Source organism: Chionomys nivalis, chromosome 16 (genome assembly GCF_950005125.1).
Source record: "Chionomys nivalis chromosome 16, mChiNiv1.1, whole genome shotgun sequence".
Taxonomy (NCBI): Eukaryota; Metazoa; Chordata; class Mammalia; order Rodentia; family Cricetidae; genus Chionomys; species Chionomys nivalis.
This window is the reverse complement of record NC_080101.1, coordinates 47,826,490-47,845,876: the sequence shown is the minus strand read 5'-3', so window position 1 is coordinate 47,845,876 and position 19,387 is coordinate 47,826,490. Positions and strand designations below refer to the sequence as shown.

Sequence of the window (19,387 nt, the reverse complement as noted above, 5' to 3'; positions counted from 1 at the left end):
AGGTTGACCTCAAACTCAGAGATCCACCTGTTTCTGCCTCCCGAGTGCTGGGATTAAAGGGGTGCACCACCACCGCCTGGATAACACTAAACTTTTTAAAGCAGATACTTCAAGGAGCAAACACTTAAAATTAAGTAAATCCAAAGTCATCTGTAACTGAATAATGATTCAGAAAATGGTAATTTTAAGGATTTCCTAGAGACTGAAGTTTTTAATAAAATTAGGTCTTAACCATAATTGTAAGAAGAAACAAAAACTTGCAGAAAAGTAACACTACACATCCATCAACAAAAACATGCATTGTGGGAAAGCAATAAATCGTTACCTCCTCCTTACTTAACTGCAATGATGTGTGTGGTTCATTCCACTTAACGAAGTTGCGAATTGCAAAATTGAAGTAAAAAAATTATGATTATCCTTCTTGTTTAACAGTAACAAAATGAAAAAACATAACTTACAGGTTTCTTGGAAATTACTCTTATAAAGGAAAATAAATTGTCAAATATATTTAAACATAGTATTAACGTCAATTTTAAGTTACACTGAGATAATTTTCCTATGGATGTGTACACATGAACAGAAGGCAAAATGAACTCTAAAAACTGAGACACAAATGAAAAGATCACCCTAAACTAACAGGAGGCTGTAATTACCATCAGGACTATATCACCCTAAACTAACAGGAGGCTGTAATTACCATCAGGACTATATCACCCTAAACTAACAGGAGGCTGTAGTTCCCACAGGACTATATCACCCTAAACTAACAGGAGGCTGTAGTTCCCACAGGACTATACCATCCTAAACTAACAGGAAGCTCTATTTACCAATAGAATTATATTTTCAGTTACCATTTCTTTAGTTCACAGTAAGCTATGACTGACATTTATAAAAACAGAATTTGGGTCACTATTGTTCCAACTGAATTGCTTTTTACAGTACCCCAAAATGTTGAGCCTCACCTGCTACTACCACATTTGAGGCTTATTTAAATGAAATATTAAACACTGAATGATGCCAAGAACTCTTACCGATTTTTCAGGGTCTTGTACACCACAAGTTGCAATTGAAAGTCGTAAATCTTTTTCTCTAAATAAAATTAAGATTTTATAAATTGAAAAATTGTAGTAAACACACAATCAAAATTATAGTCATCAACGAAACAGATTTGCAGAGAAAGTCTATATATATAGTACATCTCTAAATACAAATAATTCCTTTAACTGATAATAGTTTTAAAATCAAATTTAATCATAGTCCGCATTACATGTCAAATGCCTTAAAATACATATCTCAAAATGAATACCAGAGGTACTTCAAAGACAAAGTTGTTTACACAGAAGAAAAGACAAAAACATTTTATGAAAAAAAATTAAAGCCTCTTTAAGACCACGTGTATATGTTCATGCCAATAAGGCTGGCAAGATGGCTCGGCAGTTCAGAGCCCTTGTTGCTCCTCCAGAAGACCTGGGTTCAAGTTCTCAGCATCCACATGGCAGCTCACAACCACCTGCATGTAACTCCAGTCCTAAGGAATCAGACACCTTCTTCTGGCCTCCAAGTAAACCAGGCACACACAGTGTACATACTTACATGCAGGCAAAACACTTACACACATAATATAAAAGTCTTTAAAGAAAAGAAAACCTCAATAGTAGAAGGCTTGCTTAACTAACAAGTACAAGGCTCTGAGTTCAAAGCCCAACACTAAAAAAAAAAAAAAATGGTATTTTATAGTTAACAGCAGATATTAGGATATTAGCTTCCTCTTGGAGGTGAGGGAAAGGATAAGAAGATAATTCTCCAATTCTTTAGAACCAAGATTTTTATTCATAACTATAATAATAATAGAGGGTCGGGAGGATTAAAAGTCATTAGCTACATCTCTGAAAACTGTCAAAGGAAAAAAATCAGAAAAACGAAAAAGATTATAAAGAGTTGAATACAATACAAACACTGCGATTGCTGCATTTTATGCTGCATGAGTGTATGCTCACTATTTCTTGTATTCAAAGACAAACTTCTGCTAATATGTGAGCAATAAGCTAAGAGGCACAGGTAGGTGGCTTGCAATCAAGTCACACGAGGAGAAGCTGCCATCCTCCTTCACATCCTGTCACTGCACACAATGCGCTCTGCTGAATGCAAACCTTTCATTACCGTCTCTTCTTCCGCTGCTGCTCAGCCATCTGCTCCAGAAGTTCTTGCCTATACTGCTCTTTCTTTTTCTGGATGAGTGCTCGGTCTTCGCCTCCTACATAAGAAAGTGTTAAGACACTTAACTCTTATGTCTCAAACACAACTAAAACTCAAGCTTAAGAAATTCAGTTCTTAATTATGTTGGAGTAATCACTATAAAAGAAAGAGGAAAATCACATCAATACATCGCTTACTTTCATAATTTGTGACCGCTGTTTTTTGTTTTTTGCTTTTTCTATTTTTTTTTCTAGACAGGGCTTCTCTGTGTAGCGTTGGAGTCTGTCCAGGACCTTACTCTGTAGACCAGGCTGGCCTCAAACTCACAGAGATCCACCTGCCTCTGCCTCCTGAGTGCTGGGATTAAAGGTGTGCACCATTACCCCCAGCTAATAAATGAGTTCTTATCATGGGTCAAACATGTATGTATTAATAATTCCCAAGCCTCTGAATGAGAAATGTTCCCCCATAGTTCTGGGCAGGCAACACTGTTTGGAGAGGCTTAGGAGGTATGGTCTTACCAGAAGTATGTCACCGGAGTGGGCGTTGAGAGTTTAAGGGCTTTGTCTTACTTCCAGTCTCCTCTCTCTGCCTCGTTCTTGTGGCCCAACTTGTGAACCCTCCGCTTTCTACTCCTGCCGTGCCGCCTGTCACCTGCTTCCGCACTGTCCCCACCATGACGGAGTCTAACTGTCTGGCTAAAGGATTTATTCAAGACCCTGGTCAGTTCTCAACTGCATACTGGAAAAATTGTTAATCTTCTTACTGATAAAATTAACATTTTTCACTCAACTCTCAGCTTGGTTCTCCTATTTTTGTCATTTCTTACAAAATACATCACAATTATATGCCTTTACTCTGACTTGACAGATAAAATTGATCAAATCTTATAAACAACAAGAACTAACTTTCTCTGGGTGATGGTAGCACACAATTTTAATTCCAGCACTCAGAAGGCAGAGGCAGAGGCAGACGGATCTCTGTGAGTAGAACAGCCTGGTCTGCAGAGCGAGTTCTAGGACAGGCTCCCAGCTACAGAGAAACCCTGTCTCAGAAAAGACAAAACAAAAAAGAACTAAGTTTCTGTGAATATACCATCTTTCTCCCAATAGTCATTTCCAGGAAATAAAAGTCTGAAAATACCATGACCATGTCTCAAAGTCAAAATTTAAATTACTGACCACTTTTAGATTAGATGAACCTTCAATGCTATTCAATTTTCTCATGTACCCTACACTACAACCAAATTTTAGCTAAGTTTTCAAAATGTCCATTCAAAGATCAACTTCATTTGTGTACAAATAGAATATAGCAAACCAAAAGGATTATATCACCTTGACCTCTAATTTTACTTTATTTTTTGGTTTTTCGAGACAGGGTTTCTCTGTAGCTTTGGTACCTGTCCTGGAACTAGCTCTTGTAGACCAGGCTGGCCTCGAACTCACAGAGATCCGCCTGCCTCTGCCTCCCGAGTGCTGGGATTAAGGGCGTGTGCCACCACCGCCCGGCTTTGACCTCTGATTTAAAAAAAAAAAAATAGAAAATTTGAATCACCATCATGATTTGGGGGGAAAAACAGACCACTTCTTCAGAAACTATACAGGAAGAACAAGGGTGGCAGTTTTAATACAAATGACCCCCACAGAATCATATCTGAATGCTTAGTCACCAGGGAGTGGAATTCTTTAACAGGATTACATGGTATGGCCTTGTTGGAAGAAGTGTGCCACTGGGGAGGTGGGCTTTTAGGCTTCAAAAGCCTATACCAGGCCCAAGCCCAGGCCCAGTCTCTCTGTCTCTGTCTGTCTCCATACATCTGTCTCTCTCTGTGTCTACCTGTCTGTCTCTGTCTCTTTCTCTCTCTCATACACACACACACAATAGAATAGTGATTGAGGCAACAAGGTTGGGAAAGGAATATCAAAGAAAATGAGCTTAAATACAAGACAATTTCACACAACCAAAGCTAATCAAAAAATCAAGGGTCACATATAAAACAGGTTAAAGAATCCATAGTACAACAAAGTCCTAATATAAAAAAGAAATTAAAACACTTTTCACTCAAACTGATTTCATCTATAAAGTATCTAATTAAGTCACATAGCTTTAAAAGAATCAACAGTAGCTAATAAAATTACAAAGCTTTAAAAGAATCAATAGTCCTATACAATGCATGCTAAATGCTTAGCACGGTCCCCAGCATAGTGTAAGCCGCAAGAAGCTATCTGTAAGGACATTCAGTTCAACACTCTGCAAAGGTCTCATCAAGCGCACGTGCTGTACATACCAAAGAGCATCCCTGCGAAGGGACTGATACTACCATCAGCACACTTGGGTGGTTCGTTAGCTTGAGCACTAGAACAATACGAGAGAGCAAATATTAAAATCCATGTGATTTTAGGAAATCTAAATTCAGCATAAAGGCCTGGAATGTTTGTGCACACCATTAATGCTTCTATTTGGGAGGCTGAGGCTAAAAGACTGTGGGTTTGAGGCTAGCCTGGAATACACAGTAAGTAAGATTCAGCTACACATAAAAACTCTGTGTCTCAAAGAACAAAATATGATTAGGATTAAGATGGCTCAATGTGTAAAGGACTTGAAAAGCATTGAGGACCTGGTCTCAGCCCTCATTACAGACAGACAGGAAGTCCACAGTCCCCCAGCTAGGGGGTGACAACACACACAGACAGGAAGTGCATGTCCGCAGTCTCCAGCTAGGGGGTGACAACAGTCTCCCCAGGTTTGCTGGCCAGCCAAGCGAGCTCCAGGTTCAGTGAGAGACCTGTCTCAGAGACCTGAGTGGAACATGATGGAGGACAGTGACCTTCACCTCCAGCTCCCACAAACACATGCATGCCCCCTTGAAGAAAACAACGAAGTGTGATATGAATTAGCCTTTCTTTCAAGTGCTAGTTAAAACTACGGCATTTTATTTCTTTAAGCCAAGGAACCCCAATATATATATATAACTTTTCTTTAGCCTGCTTCACTGGATCCACAGATTTGAAATCATTTTTATATGAAATTACCCAGTAAAAATAGATTTTTTTTTTTAAGAAGGTGGGGCAGGAGGTTGAGACCGGGTTTCTCTATGCAACAGTCCTGGCTGTCCTGGAACTCGATTTGTAGACCAGGATGGCCTTGAATTCACTGAGATACACCTACCTATGCCTCCCAAGTGTTGGGATTAAAGGTATGCGCCACTACCACCCGACCAAAAATAGATTTATATGAATGTGTGTGTTTGTGTGTACACGTATGTGTGCATCCTAACTATATTCCCACTTAGAAAAAATTATTCCTTTAGGAAAAAAAATCTTAAGAATTTTTTAAAAAAAAACAAAAAGTCTTGAAAAAAAGGAACAAAGAAAAGTCAGACCCTCAAAGAAATTTAATTGCAAAAGACAACAAGCTCTCCTACTGGCAAGGATAATTTATCCTTGGCATTTCTTCTAAGAAAGGACACTGTTACTGTCATTATATTCTACATTAGGACCATTTATTCTGCTTTCCTCATCAGCATATACCAGTTGTACAAACTCCGCTGTTTCGCTGGTTTCCACACATGCGTACAATACAGTGTGATCGTACTCAGTTCTCCATCACCTTCTCATGCTCTTGTCGTCCCCCACACACACTTCCTTGATCCTCCCCTGCCTCCCTCTCTCTGAGTTCCTCTAAAGCCTAGGAGGGGAGGCTGCACTGGTCCTCCAGCTTCCTCTTCTTAGCCTGCAATGGCGGGTGTAAGGACTACAGTGTGTAAACCCCCACACTGAGGGCACTGCTGGGATTGAACCCCAGGTTTCTCCATGACGGCCGAGCACTCTCCCGACTGAGCCACACCCCAGACCTCATGCGCTTCTGCTCCACATTTTCATCATTCTTAATTTTTTTGTTTGTGTCTAGCGTACATGTGGCATGGTTCAAGTGTGGAGGTCAGAGACGACCTTGGAAGTTCACATAATGTGATCTCCTAGGATTAACTCCTGGTGGCAAGCACCTTCACCTGCTGAGGATCTCATTGGTCCTTGTGGTTCCGTTTAGGTTCTGTTTTTTTTAGAACAGAACCATTCATTCTTACCCACAAAATAGGAAAGCACACACACAAAAAACTATAAAGTTATTAAATTTCTTATCAATACAAACTTAAATACTAATTTTGCAAAGTAAGCACTAAAGCTACCTCACCCATAAGCAAATAACAATAATAATAATAATAGCAGTAGCAGTAGTAGTAAAGTTAAAACTCACACTGCAGGGACATTTTCGATCTATTTTCAACCCAAATGTATTACCAGGCTGCCAAGATATTTTTAAAGATTTCCTGTTAAGCGTGTGCATGTGCCAGCTGTGAAGTCAGACTCCTCCAGCACTGCAACTACAGGCAGCCGCGAGCCATCAGACAGGGTTGGGACTCAGACTTGCGTCCTCTTAACCACTGGGTCATCTCTCCAACCACAATCTCAACACATTTCAAATTCATTATAACACCATCAAATTATGTTAATCTTTCCTTCATTTCAAACTACTTTATATACTTATCATTCCAATTTTAGTATATGTTCTTCCGAAGGGAGTTATATAATGAGAGAGGGTTACTCTGAAAGCCCTGCCAAGATTTAAAAAAAAAAAAAAATTCTTGAAAAGAATGATATAGGCCTAGGGATGCAACTCAGTGGTAAAGTGCTTTGTCTCACTCAATGATTTATGTTCAATCCTCAGAACAGATACGGAAAGACAAGAAAGGAAAGAGGGGAGGGGACAGAGAGAATCATAAATATTCACCCCAATAAGTCCTCACTTTTCTTCCCATTTAATCCTGTCGCTAGTAAAGGGTGGCTGTTAATATACTATGCTTTTTCTACTTCTTCCTTAACCAGTTTCAGACAGGTGCTGTTTCAGAGCGTAAAGACAAGGACAGAATTGCTACCACATACCTTTTATTTCCAGCAGATGAGATCCGTGTGTTTGACTCTTCTGTGGCAGCATCCTCATTCTCCACCGGAGGCACATACCCTTGTCTGTTTCCGTGTGGCCTTAAAAACACATTAGCTTATAGAGCACATCCCCCACACAGTGGGTCTTCTTTTCTCTCTAGGGTGTTAGCATCACAGTGAACAAAGGATTGTGCTGACATTTACTGCTAACATATCCTAACGTTAAGTCAAATCGAGTTCGCCTCAACTCTGATCTGCTCATTAACAAGATGGAGTGTGTGTGTACAATCGAGTTTGCTGTTGTTGTCATGTACAACAACAAAGTAATGCTATGACTCCATTCCCTAATAATTTTTTACTGAGATTATAACAAATTATTTCTATACACCTTTTAGAACATGTTATTTCAATGTTATGTTTAAACATTTCATTTTGTGTGTGTGAGTGTGTATATGTGCACCCTCGTGTGGGCACACAAGTCATATCTTTGCTAACCCTGAGAGGGCCAGAAGAGGGTGTCAGATCACCTAGACTAGTGTTTGTTAGTAAGAGGTTGTAAGTCATTCAACTTGGGTGCTGGGAACTAAATTCAGACCCGCTGGAAGAACAAGTGCTCTTAACTTCTGAGCCATCTCTCCGTGTGTGTGTGTGTGTGTGTATGTGTGTGTGTGTAGTTTTTAAAGGTAAGATAACACAGAAAAAAAACCATTTGTGTCATTTGGCTAACATGGGAATTACTGGGCACTTTCTGTAGGTCAAACCCTGTTGGGGCACTGAGAAGATATAGTCCCAGCAGACACTGAAGTTTACAAGAACTAAAACAAAACTGTTTTTTAATTAAGATATATATAGTCTGGTAATTATTTCCATATATATAAAACTGAGGTTCTTAACTTAAAAACTAGCACAACAAACCCCATGAAAGAACGATACAAAAAGCTCAGTAGGAAACATTACATTAAAGACAGTCTGATGTGGCAGAGATCTGAGGAGCCTTCGTTGTACGTATAAGGTCATAATGAACAAAAAGAAAGTTTAGAATTTATTTTCTTCTTTTAAAAAGCAACTATGTAAAAAGTGAAAAAATTTTCAACTATCTTTTTTTCCATTTGGCAAACACTGATTTGCTTTTATGAAATATAATTTCTCATGCCAATGAAACCAGCATAACTTCTTACATGAACATTTATTAACATCCATGAAAACCAGCATTTCACAAGTCATATTTCTTTATGTGGCTGTTAAATTATATTTTCCTTCTGAAGAAGATGAAAAGAAGTATGGTTGAGGAAATATAATACAACATTACGTAAAGTTGGCGCTGCGATTAACAGGACCGGCCATGACCCGCTGTAACGGAAAGGAAAGATTCTCCAAAGACGCAACCTATCACAGTCTGCACTTGTTCTGCCCCAAAACCATGATCAGAGTTATGGGGGGTAGGGGTTGGAAATTGGTTCAAATAAAAATCACAACAACACTGCGACTTTACCACAAACACAGGAATTGCTTCTGTTCTTTTTATCCATATCTAACACAATGCCCTACGCGTCATTCCAAATTTTACTTCAATTTAACTTTTTTTAAAAAGCTAGCTTTATTTAAACTGGAGTATAGATGCTCAATTCTTTTAAACTAACACATCAATCTAGTGCCATCCCTATTTCTACCATGTAAAGCAAATTCCAGTTTTTAATGAACAATGACCTTCTATTTAGTTATGCTACATCTATATAATCCATGTGTGCAGAAAGTCCAACAGCAGGCTTGAGACTGCCACGCTGAGCAAGGGCTGCTTTTGGAGATAGCCCTTGGCTGTCACCTGACAACATCGGTTTGAGGAGGGTCCCACCAGGCTAAGACTTCACTGTCTCTAGACTATCTGCACAAACAATAAAGACTATAAAAAAAAATTGTCTTCTATAGAAGGTCTGAAATGTTAGCTTATGCTAGGAAGGGGCATCTATACAATCTGCCCTCAAGACGAGGCTTAGGCCCTGAGTCTCAGTTCACTGATGTAGGGATGAAGTCTCCTCACTTGCTTCAAAAGGAACAAGCACCCGGTTCCCTCTGCTTCTGTCCATTCACCTTCCCCTATGTGGCTCTTCCTTCCTGTCCATAGCTAAAGGAAATCCACCTTCCCTATGCGGCTCTTCCTTCCCGTCCATAGCTAAAGGAAATCCACCTTCCCTATGCGGCTCTTCCTTCCCGTCCATAGCTAAAGGAAATCCACCTTCCCTATGCGGCTCTTCCTGCTCTTCCTTCCGTCCACAGCCACAGGAAATCCACCTTCCCCTATGCGGCTCTTCCTTCTGTCCACAACCATAGGAAATCCACCTTTCCCTATGCGGCTCTTCCTTCCGTCCATAGCTACAGTAACTCGGACAGCCGTCAGCTGGCTTTGCTGATCTGCCTGTAATCCCAGCACTCAGGAGGCTAAGGCGAGAAAAAGCTACCACATGTTTGAGGCCTGCAGGCCAGGGCAGAGCAAGCCGTTGCTTCAATAAAACTAAAATGAATAGTCACAGCCGTGAGTACAAACATAAAGAATCATCAAACCCAGAAATGGTCCTGACATGACACACAAAAATAAAATCACTGGTGGTGTAAGGAGGTATCTACATCAGTAATGATTAATATATTTATTATTAATTAATAATTATGCAAAGAAATGTAAACTTACTATTTTTAAAGCATAAATTTGGGTCTCATAATTAAAAGTCAATAAGAAACACAGATTTGTTCTAAAATTTACAAAAGAACTACAGTATCCTGCATTTTCAGCTAACTCATTAAAAAAAAATTGTATTTACAATCTTAATACACTTAAGATTTTACCAGCTAGAGCCACAAACCCACACAAAATACAGCTCATGGGCTCTTCAGCATGTATACAGATCATAAAAGCAAGCACCATATTCTTTTCAAACCATACTAAATTAACAGAATTTAACAAATTATCTTAAGTATGTTTAAGATCAAGGTTGTTGCTGGTAAGACTACAGAGCTTTCCCAGTGAACATCCAATACAGAAGATGTTCTGAAGTATTTCATCTAGTAAGAAAAACAAGTCATTCACAAGATTATAAGTAAATACTACAGAAATATTTAAGAGTTCGGGGTAGAGGAATATACACTTCACTAAAAAAAATTACAAAATCATAAGGCATCTGGTTCAATTCTGTAACTGATACAATTATGCTTATCATTTTAAAATCAGGGGGAAAAATGCTATTCACAAATAGAAATACCAAAACTTTTTAGTTACTAAAATCAAACATAATAATAACAATAATAACAACAAAAACAATAATAATAATAAAAAAACATGAGATATATAAAGCCATGCAACCAAATTGTAGTTTAGGATCTTAGTCAACCTTTTATTCTTAATGAATCTGGGACTGAGATTTCAATAGCCATATTGAATCTATACCCTTCACCTTTCTGCAGGAGTGGAGTGGATATTAAACCCAGGGCCTTGAAAATACTGGGTAGGTCAGGCAGTGGTGGCTCATGCCTTAAATCCCAGTACCCAGGAGGCAGAGGCAGGCAGACCACTGTGAGTTTGAGGCCAGTCTGGTCTACAGAGTGAGTTTCAGGACAACCAGAACTGTTATACAGAGAAACCCTGTCTCAAAAAACCAAAACCAAAACAAACAAACAAACAGAGTATCTTCCTTAGGTGTGATAGCTCATATCTGTGATCCCAGTACTTCAGAGGCTGAGGCAAAGGGATTGTCATGAGTTACAGAACAGCTTGAACTATGATGAGTCTTAAGTCAGCACATGCTAGCCGGGCGGTGGTGGCGCACGCCTTTAATCCCAGCACTCGGGAGGCAGAGGCAGGGGGATCTCTGTGAGTTCGAGACCAGCCTGGTCTACAGAGCTAGTTCCAGGACAGGCTCCAAAACCACAGAGAAACCCTGTCTCGAAAAACCAAAAAAAAAAAAAAAAAAGTCAGCACATGCTACCAAGTTAAGAGCCTGTCTCAAAAAAAAAAAAAAAAAAGCAAAAAGCAAAAAAATTAATTTAAAAAAAGGATGCAGTGAGTGATGTACCATGCCCCTGAGCTATATGAGCTTCCATGCATCCATGCATGTGAGTGATGTTCCACGCCCCTGAGTTCTGCTTTTAGAGAACTTCTGAAAAGCTACCTGTGAGCAACATCACCCATGACTTCCAGTTCCTTTCCAATCTGTGTAGTTAATAAGCATTTTCGATCCTCAACTATATCCTCAATGTGGAGGGAAAACTGTTGATATGGAGCTGGAGAAACGGCTCAGTGATGAAGAGCGCATATTGCTCTTGCAGAAGACCCTGGTTCAGTCTCCAGACCATATCGGATGGCTAACAGTGGCCTGACACTCAGCTGCAGGGGATACAAAACCCTCTGGCTTCCACCAGCAACTGTACAACATGTGCACATCAACTTAGGCAGGACACATACATACACACAGAAGTTTTAAGAATAAATCAATCCCTTTGCAGGGGGAGGTGGTTCAAGACAAGGTTTCTCTGTGTGATAACCCTAGTTGTCCTGGAACTCACTCTGCAGACCAGGCTGGCCTCAAATTCACAGAGATTTGCTTGCCTCTGACTCCTGGAATTAAAGGTGTGTGTGCGCCAACACCGCCCAGCAAATGAATCTTTTTCAAACATTTGCTAAAATGACTTTTCTGAAGAAAAAGTAAAGGTACTAAGGGAGAAGTCTTCACCAACGGCTAACTTCTCAGGCACTTCTCACTTATGCCTTACAAATTAAATCTGGAGCATCTTACACTAAGGAGGACTTTTACCTATCAGTTCATACAGATCCCAGCTTTAGAGGAAGGGTCATTTCAGAACTTTACTGAATGTCTATTATAAATATACAACTAGCAAGCATTAAATAGAAAGGAAACGCTATCCTGTATGACACATTAGTCATGCAGAAACTGCAAACAGCATCCAATGCTGAAATCTTCTTTAACTCAGTATTAAAGTAAAACTTTTACAGCTCAGCTAATAAGGAATACAGACTAGCACAGGCTACGGTTTAAGAGTCTATAATTCAAAGTATCATAAAAAACTACTTATGTTCAACTTCAGAGAGCCCTTAAACATCAACTTTACACATTAGTAAGGACACATGAACAATACACACAAACACACAGAACACAAGCTCTTAGTCCAAGTGATAACCACTTTGTTAATTATTTAAGAACTTTGACCAATTCATGGTATGACTTTAAGAAAACAACCCTTTCTGGAGAGCTTTCACTGCCCCACCTATAAGATAAGAAAAAATATGCTGTTCATCATGCATCAGGCATGTTAAGAAGTTGTAAGATAATTAGAATGAAACTCACAGCAAAATTATAAAAATAAAACATCACTATAAGATTAGAATCAATCAAAAATTTAACTTAAAGAAGTTAGGAATAAGGAAATCATAGAAGTTAACAAACAGGATTATTTCTTTTTTTTTTTTTTTTTTTTTTTTTGGTTTTTCGAGACAGGGTTTCTCTGTGGTTTTGGAGCCTGTCCTGGAACTAGCTCTTGTAGACCAGGCTGGTCTCGAACTCACAGAGATCCGCCTGCCTCTGCCTCCCAAGTGCTGGGATTAAAGGTGTGCGCCACCACCGCCCGGCTCAAACTTTTTTTTTTTTTTTTCAGGATTATTTCTTTTACTAACAAGTATACTCATTAAATATGAACTTTGGATGATTAATGTGAATTCTTTTTTTTTCAAAAAGAAAAAGTGGTTATAACCCAATTTGTCCTCAAGAAACATGAAAAATGCCTAATGCATGGAGATATGATATCTGATACATTAACAAAATGTAAATAACACATGACTTAAATAGTGTTCAGAATTGAGATCATGAGTAAGAATTCAACCTTACGTAACATAATCTCAAAATACGATATAAAGTTAACAGAAAAAGGTCATTTCATTTCTGAGATATATAATAATGCAGTCCTCAGATGATTAAATGGAATTGATTTGTTAGCTCATATGTGAAGAATAAAGCATTGTCATGAGTTTCTTATAATTCCAAACTTTAAAGTTATATTTTCATTATATTCTAGAGGTAAATATCATTTTTTTTTTTAAAAAAAAAAAAAAAAGAAAGAAAGGCTTTAGAAAGTTCTCAGGTACAGAGAAGACACCATCAAGATTCCAGGAGTACCCGGAGTTCCTAAATTAAAAGGTATTTTAATTACTTCAAATATAAGCATTTTCAAATATAAGATACTACAGAATACAGAGCATTTTCGAAACTACAATTAGATTCAGCTCACATAGAAAACTGTCGTAAGCAATTCACATTTCTCATTCTTACAGATATTAAGTTTTGAATTCAAATTATCTAAACTAAGGACAGACTAAAGACAGAATCAATGAGAGCTTTGATTGTTATCAGTAACTAAAATACTGGCAGGCTGCATTACGCCGAGAATACTTCTAAAATAGTAAAAAATTAAATATTGAGACGATTAAACAAAACAGGTCCTAAAATTTACATGTAATCCTTCAAGTTAGCAGGCCAATGACAAACTCAGGCCCTGTGATATTTCTATCTCTAATAGGGAAACATATGTCAAGTTAAATATTAAGGTAAAGGCCAACAAAGACCTATAGTTAAGAAATTCCAAACAATATTACAAAATCAATTGTTTAAAGAAAGTGGAAAAACATTTGAAAATCTGAGAAAAGTTTACACCATTTGAATTACATAAAAGTCCAATAACAATCTTTAAAATATATTGATAAAGATACTTAAGGTATACAAACATTACAAGCACATACTTTATTTCATCCATGCTAAAATGTCCCTTTTCCCTACATTTAACATTTGAAATTAGGATGGCTATCAACCTGACTTTAACCTACTGCAGAAGGAAGTGGATTAAATCCCTGACAGTCATCTGGGAAACTATGACCCAAGACAACCCAAGTCCTTAAACTTAGGCTTTCTCTGGATGCTGCTGGCAGCCAGAATCCAGGCTTCTAATCTCAGTCAATGTCTGCTTTAGGCTTCACACTCACATACGAGATTTTGGGGATTTTGTTTGTTTTTGCTGTTGTTTACTCCCCTACTTGGTCACGGCTGAGACAAGAAATTTCTTCTACGAGAATGCTGCCACCCACTTTTAAATTAAGAGTATACACTTTCCCACTCCTAGATTACCTTAGGGTCCTCATTTTGAGTGTTTTCAGTGACACATAAAGTTAGAGCACCTCACAAAATAGACAGTACAGTTGAATTAATCAAGTAAAACCGCTTTTATAAACTAAGAGCAATAGTAAGTAAAGAGAATGAAGACGAATGTGGAAATTACCTCTCATTGGGATATACTCTCAGGAGTCTTCTATCAAAATCACTTTCAAATCTAAACCTCTCATCCATTTCTTCGCTGTCGTCGGGATCCCGGTCAGATCTACAGAGCTGTCTGTCAGGCACGTGCTCCTCATTAAACCTGCGAGCTCTTCGCTCTGGAACACCAGCCTTGCTGGCAAAGCTTTGGTTTGTACCAGAAACGCCTACTTCTTCATTTGCCTGTCTAAGAAGTCTTCTATTTATTAATTCAATTTCATCTTCTAGTTGCCGGTATCTGCTTTCCTCTCGCCGTCTTCGGTTTAGCAGCTCTTCGTAAGTCGGTGCCTCAGAATGTGTGTGTGAAGTCTGTATTTGCGGAGGTAGCTCAGATTTACCGTGACTAACAGGGTTTTTATCTCTTTGACTCTTTGGCTGTTGAATTAAAGAAAAAAAAAAAGCTTAATGAGACATTATTATATAAAAGATAGTCTCAAGTCATACTAAGTCTTTATTATATAAAAGTCCAATAACTATCCTTAAAATACATTCATGTATTTCTGAACTTTGATGTTTATTCAAAAGTCATTAAAGTAGCTTTTTCCGGAAAAAACTTCAAAGAATTATTTTGCAGAAAGATGTATTATATAGCAAGAGACATCAATACTAAAATGGGTAAGTGGCTACGAAAACCCGCCAACTAAATGCAAATTCTCAGCCTTAGACATAACAGGCATATCTTAATAGTTACACAGTACTTCAAATTAAATTCTTCTTCAACATGGTAAGCTTTGCTGGGTGGTGGTGGTACACACCTTTAATCCCAGCACTTGGGAGGCAGAGAGGCAGGTGGATATCTTGAGTTTGAAACCAGCCTGGCCTATAGAGCAAGTTCCAGGACAGCCACAGCTACATAGTGAGACCTTGTGTTGAAAAAATAAAAAAATAAGTAAAATTTAGTCATGCCACTTAGGCTGACAATGGCCCCCAGGAGCCAACTGACTAACAAAAACTTCGGTGCCAGGCATGAGATACCTTCTTTAGGGCTGGTGTCTAGCGGAGTCCAAGAGACTCCCAAAACATTATGAGCTATTGCTGTTGCCCTTGGTTGCCTCCCAGAGGCTGAAGCAGGAGATACCATGCACTTTGGACACTGAAGATTAGAGCTGGATATGCTCGGAGAGCCTCCTCCCTCAGGAACAGCTTTCATGGTACCAAAAGGTGCCATGCAGGCTGCCAAGGGAGGGAAGCCACCGGGAAGTCCTACTGTGATGTCTAGTTTGTGTCAACTTGACAGAGAGAGGAGGAAACCTCAGTAAGAAGATGCCTCCATAGGAGACAGCTGCAGGCAAGACTGTACGGCATTTTCTCAAGCAGTGATTGATGAGAGAGGCCCAGCCCACTGTGAGTGGTGCCATCCCTGGGCAGGTGGCCCTGGGTTCTGTAAGAAAGTGGCTGAGTAAGCCTTGAGGAACAGCCAGTAAACAGCACCCCTTGATGGCCTCTGCCTCCAGATTCCTGTCCTGCTTGAGTTCCTGCCCTCACTGCATTTCAAGATGAACTGTGATGTGGAAGTAGAAACCAAATAAACCCTTTCCTTACCAACTTGCTTTTGGTCATGGTGTTTCACGACAGCAACAGAAGCCCTAACTAAGACGCCTACTGAGCAGTGAAGTCTATGAACCACAACAATGCCCATATAGCCTTGAAGGTGAACTTGTGGCACTTCTATCTTGAGACTAAGAGCTGTCTAATTAGTCTTAAGACCCACTCATTGGACGGAAATAAGGACTAGAAGCTTAGACAACTACCCAGGGACGATGACGTCAGAGATCTTAGAGGAGACCCTACTACCACCACTTTACTAAACCAGCATCATTTCTTCCCAGGTTCTAAATACTTATTGTACACTCACAGAAAGTGTAGCCTTCACGGCTATCAGAGCTTCTATTTGAAGCAGATGGAGACCACTATAGAGAAGCACAACTGAGAGTTGCTCTGCTAACTCAGCCGAAGAGGCTGCATCAATATACATAATATACAATTCCCATACCCACGGCTCAGGGAACATCTTGCAAGAGAAGACTGAGAGATTATAAGAGCCAAAGAAACAGGACATCTGAAGTGAGACTCTGTCGCCTAGAAATGACAGGGAAACTACACCCATGACCCCTCAACAATACAGCTGCCCAAACATGGTCTGAACAGTGACAGCACCAATAGACGCTAATGCAGATGGGGGAATCTCAAAGGGCACACCCCTAGACAGAAACCTACAGACAGCTGCTGACAGCTGAGGGAGAGAGAATTACTCCTCCAGGAGAGCGAACCCCTAATTGGTTATCCAACTCCAAGTGGTCAGCCCTGAAATCATAGACATACAAGTAACATTAAATGGACTCAACGAATCATATTTATATATTTATGCACTTTACATATCTGTAACAAAAACTATTAAAGAAAATGAGGCCACAAGCTTGAGGAGTAAGGGAACAGCATTCAAGGAGTTGAAGGCAGGAGAGGGGAGATGGGGGATTATATAATTATATTTTTAACAATGATTATTTAAAAAATAAAATTTTAAAAAGAACTTCAGCATCCAATTATTGTAGTCTTGGTAAGTCTGAATATGCATTATATGAATACACACACACACATATAAATAAAACCCAGAAGCTTGTCAATATTTAAAAATCACTTAAAAAATAAAGCCAGGGATGGTGGCACCAACACAAAACCCCAGCACCCACTCATGCATATGATATTAAAAATTTATAAATGCAAAACGTACCTCAATATTCTTTTCTACCTGTTTGACCTTTTCTATAGATTCTTCCTTACACCTGAGAAATTGATTGTATTCTTTGTTGCGCTCAAGTTTCAATCTTTCCTTAGAAAAGAAATCAAAAGGCAATGTTAACTGTTAATATCAGGCCAGAATCATACAAATCGGATTTTAGCCTAAATCAAGCTTTCCAATGATTCTAAGGACAAAAAGTCACTGAAAGGCCGGGCGATGGTGGCGCACGCCTTTAATCCCAGCACTCGGGAGGCAGAGGCAGGCGGATCTCTGTGAGTTCGAGACCAGCCTGGTCTACAAGAGCTAGTTCCAGGACAGGCTCCAAAGCCACAGAGAAACCCTGTCTCGAAAAACCAAAAAAAAAAAAAAAAAAAAAGTCACTGAAAGGAACAGGAAGAAAACTTATCAGCACTGCAGCTCCCTTGTCATATGCAATATACATAAATATATGTTTTTCAATTCATTAACACTGCTGTCAGTAACAAAATGCAACTACTTCAGTCATAAAGTACATTGACTCTTTTCCCCCAATGCTTGTCAGTGACATGTCCATCCTGCAATTCCCCAGACCAATACCAAAATGCTTAATGCTAACCATCTTATTCCCTAAGTTAAAGCACTCCTAAACACTATATATATATATATATATATATACACACACATTAAAATAATATAATGAACTGTTGCTAAAATGTAAATAAACTCCATTAGTACATTTTCTTAAATCCTAATAATATGTTCAATGTCACTGAAACAACACAATCTAAAAGAGTACTTAAAAATTAGGTCTGCTTTTTGAAACTTAGTATCTGTCCACTTTGTCTTACATACTACTTCATGTTGCTACCACCTCTATGGGAGTAACAGAAACACACAGAAGCTCAGCACCACTGTTCCCTCGCAACTGCTCAAGTCATTGGCAACTACCACACAGCACAAACTTTGTGGCTCAGATATCAACAGAAAAAATGGACTGAATTATTATTTAAGTAAATAAATACAGTAGAAGAACCAACACATTAAAAAAATCTATCACATTACATCATAATGTTCAAAAAAGTTTTCAACTGATTCAACTAGAAATAGAAATTCCATAGACTTTTTAAAAGAAAGATCATAGTCAAGTAGGGAGAAACGGTGTAACTAGAAGTATATTCTCTCACGGTTTTGAAGCCCCAGGAAAGTCTTCTCTGACCCACCTACCTTGGCAGATAACCGTTCATCGATAGGAAGAGAAACTCCCAGAGTAGATGGGTCTGTTTCACCGGTAGATAGAAAATTTTTCTGTGTATATACACATTAAAAATATACATTAGCTAATGGCTTCCGTCCATTTCAAAGTGTCTTAACAATCTATAGTCTAAACTGCTACATAATGCACAGCAGAAGGATGAAGTCAGAGACTGTGAATCAAGAAAGCACACCGAAAGTGACTGAGTGACTGCGAGAATCCCTTCACATCAACTTCCAGGACAGGCTCAAGCTTTAACTCAGATTTGCAATGCACACACACATGCACGCTCGAACACGTGCACACACACACACAAAGATGTGTGTGTGTGTGTGTTTATATATATATATATAGAATCGAGGTAATAACAATCATGAAAAGGGTTGTTTTTTTTTCCAATTTATATCCTTCCAGGTATATTTTCTTAATTCTTTTATCTCACCAGCATCTTTTTCTCCCCTTGTTTTTCGAGACAGGGTGTCTCTGTAGCTTTGGAGCCTGTTCTGGAACTGGCTCTTGTAGACCAGGCTGGACTCGACCTCACAGAGATCCGCCTGCCCTGCCTCCCAAGGACTGGGACTAAAGGTGTGGTGCTACCACCACCCAGATTCTTCACCAATATCTTCACAAGTGCCTGTAATGTTTTTTTCTTCTGTTTGCTGCAGTTATCTAAGCAAATATATCCACAAAGTGCCAAAGACTAAGCTGTGAACACCGCTGCTGCTGTGTGTCCCTCCCCCCTTGCACTCATACCCACTAAGCAGGTGCGTGGCACTGAAGACCACTGTTGCACGTCAACCACGGGAGTCCAAGGACCTAGAGCTCAGGCTTCTACAACTAACAGCACTGGCCACACCAGTTACCCCACACACATTCTTCCATAACATGAGAATGATACCTGCCCTGCACAACTAGT

The 19,387-nt window shown here is 39.1% G+C and overlaps 1 protein-coding gene across 13 annotated transcripts in view; it reads right to left on the bottom strand.

Annotated features, from left to right (window-relative positions):
- The window catches only part of Cspp1 (centrosome and spindle pole associated protein 1), a 99,088-nt gene that overhangs the window by 45,663 nt on the left and 34,038 nt on the right, over positions 1 to 19,387 (bottom strand). For 6 of the 13 annotated variants that reach the window (XM_057790309.1, XM_057790310.1, XM_057790305.1 and 3 more), the window contains 7 exons: positions 18,444 to 18,524; positions 17,232 to 17,330; positions 14,466 to 14,875; positions 7,137 to 7,235; positions 4,484 to 4,551; positions 2,161 to 2,254; positions 1,032 to 1,089 (listed from right to left, as the gene is read on the bottom strand). In XM_057790309.1, coding sequence (XP_057646292.1) covers positions 1,032 to 1,089; positions 2,161 to 2,254; positions 4,484 to 4,551; positions 7,137 to 7,235; positions 14,466 to 14,875; positions 17,232 to 17,330; positions 18,444 to 18,524 — 909 coding nt within the window. Of the gene's footprint in view, positions 1 to 325; positions 368 to 1,031; positions 1,090 to 2,160; positions 2,255 to 4,483; positions 4,552 to 7,136; positions 7,236 to 14,465; positions 14,876 to 17,231; positions 17,331 to 18,443; positions 18,525 to 19,387 lie in introns of all 13 variants that reach the window. The other 7 variants (XR_009058409.1, XM_057790307.1, XM_057790302.1 and 4 more) reach the window with 2 other exon arrangements.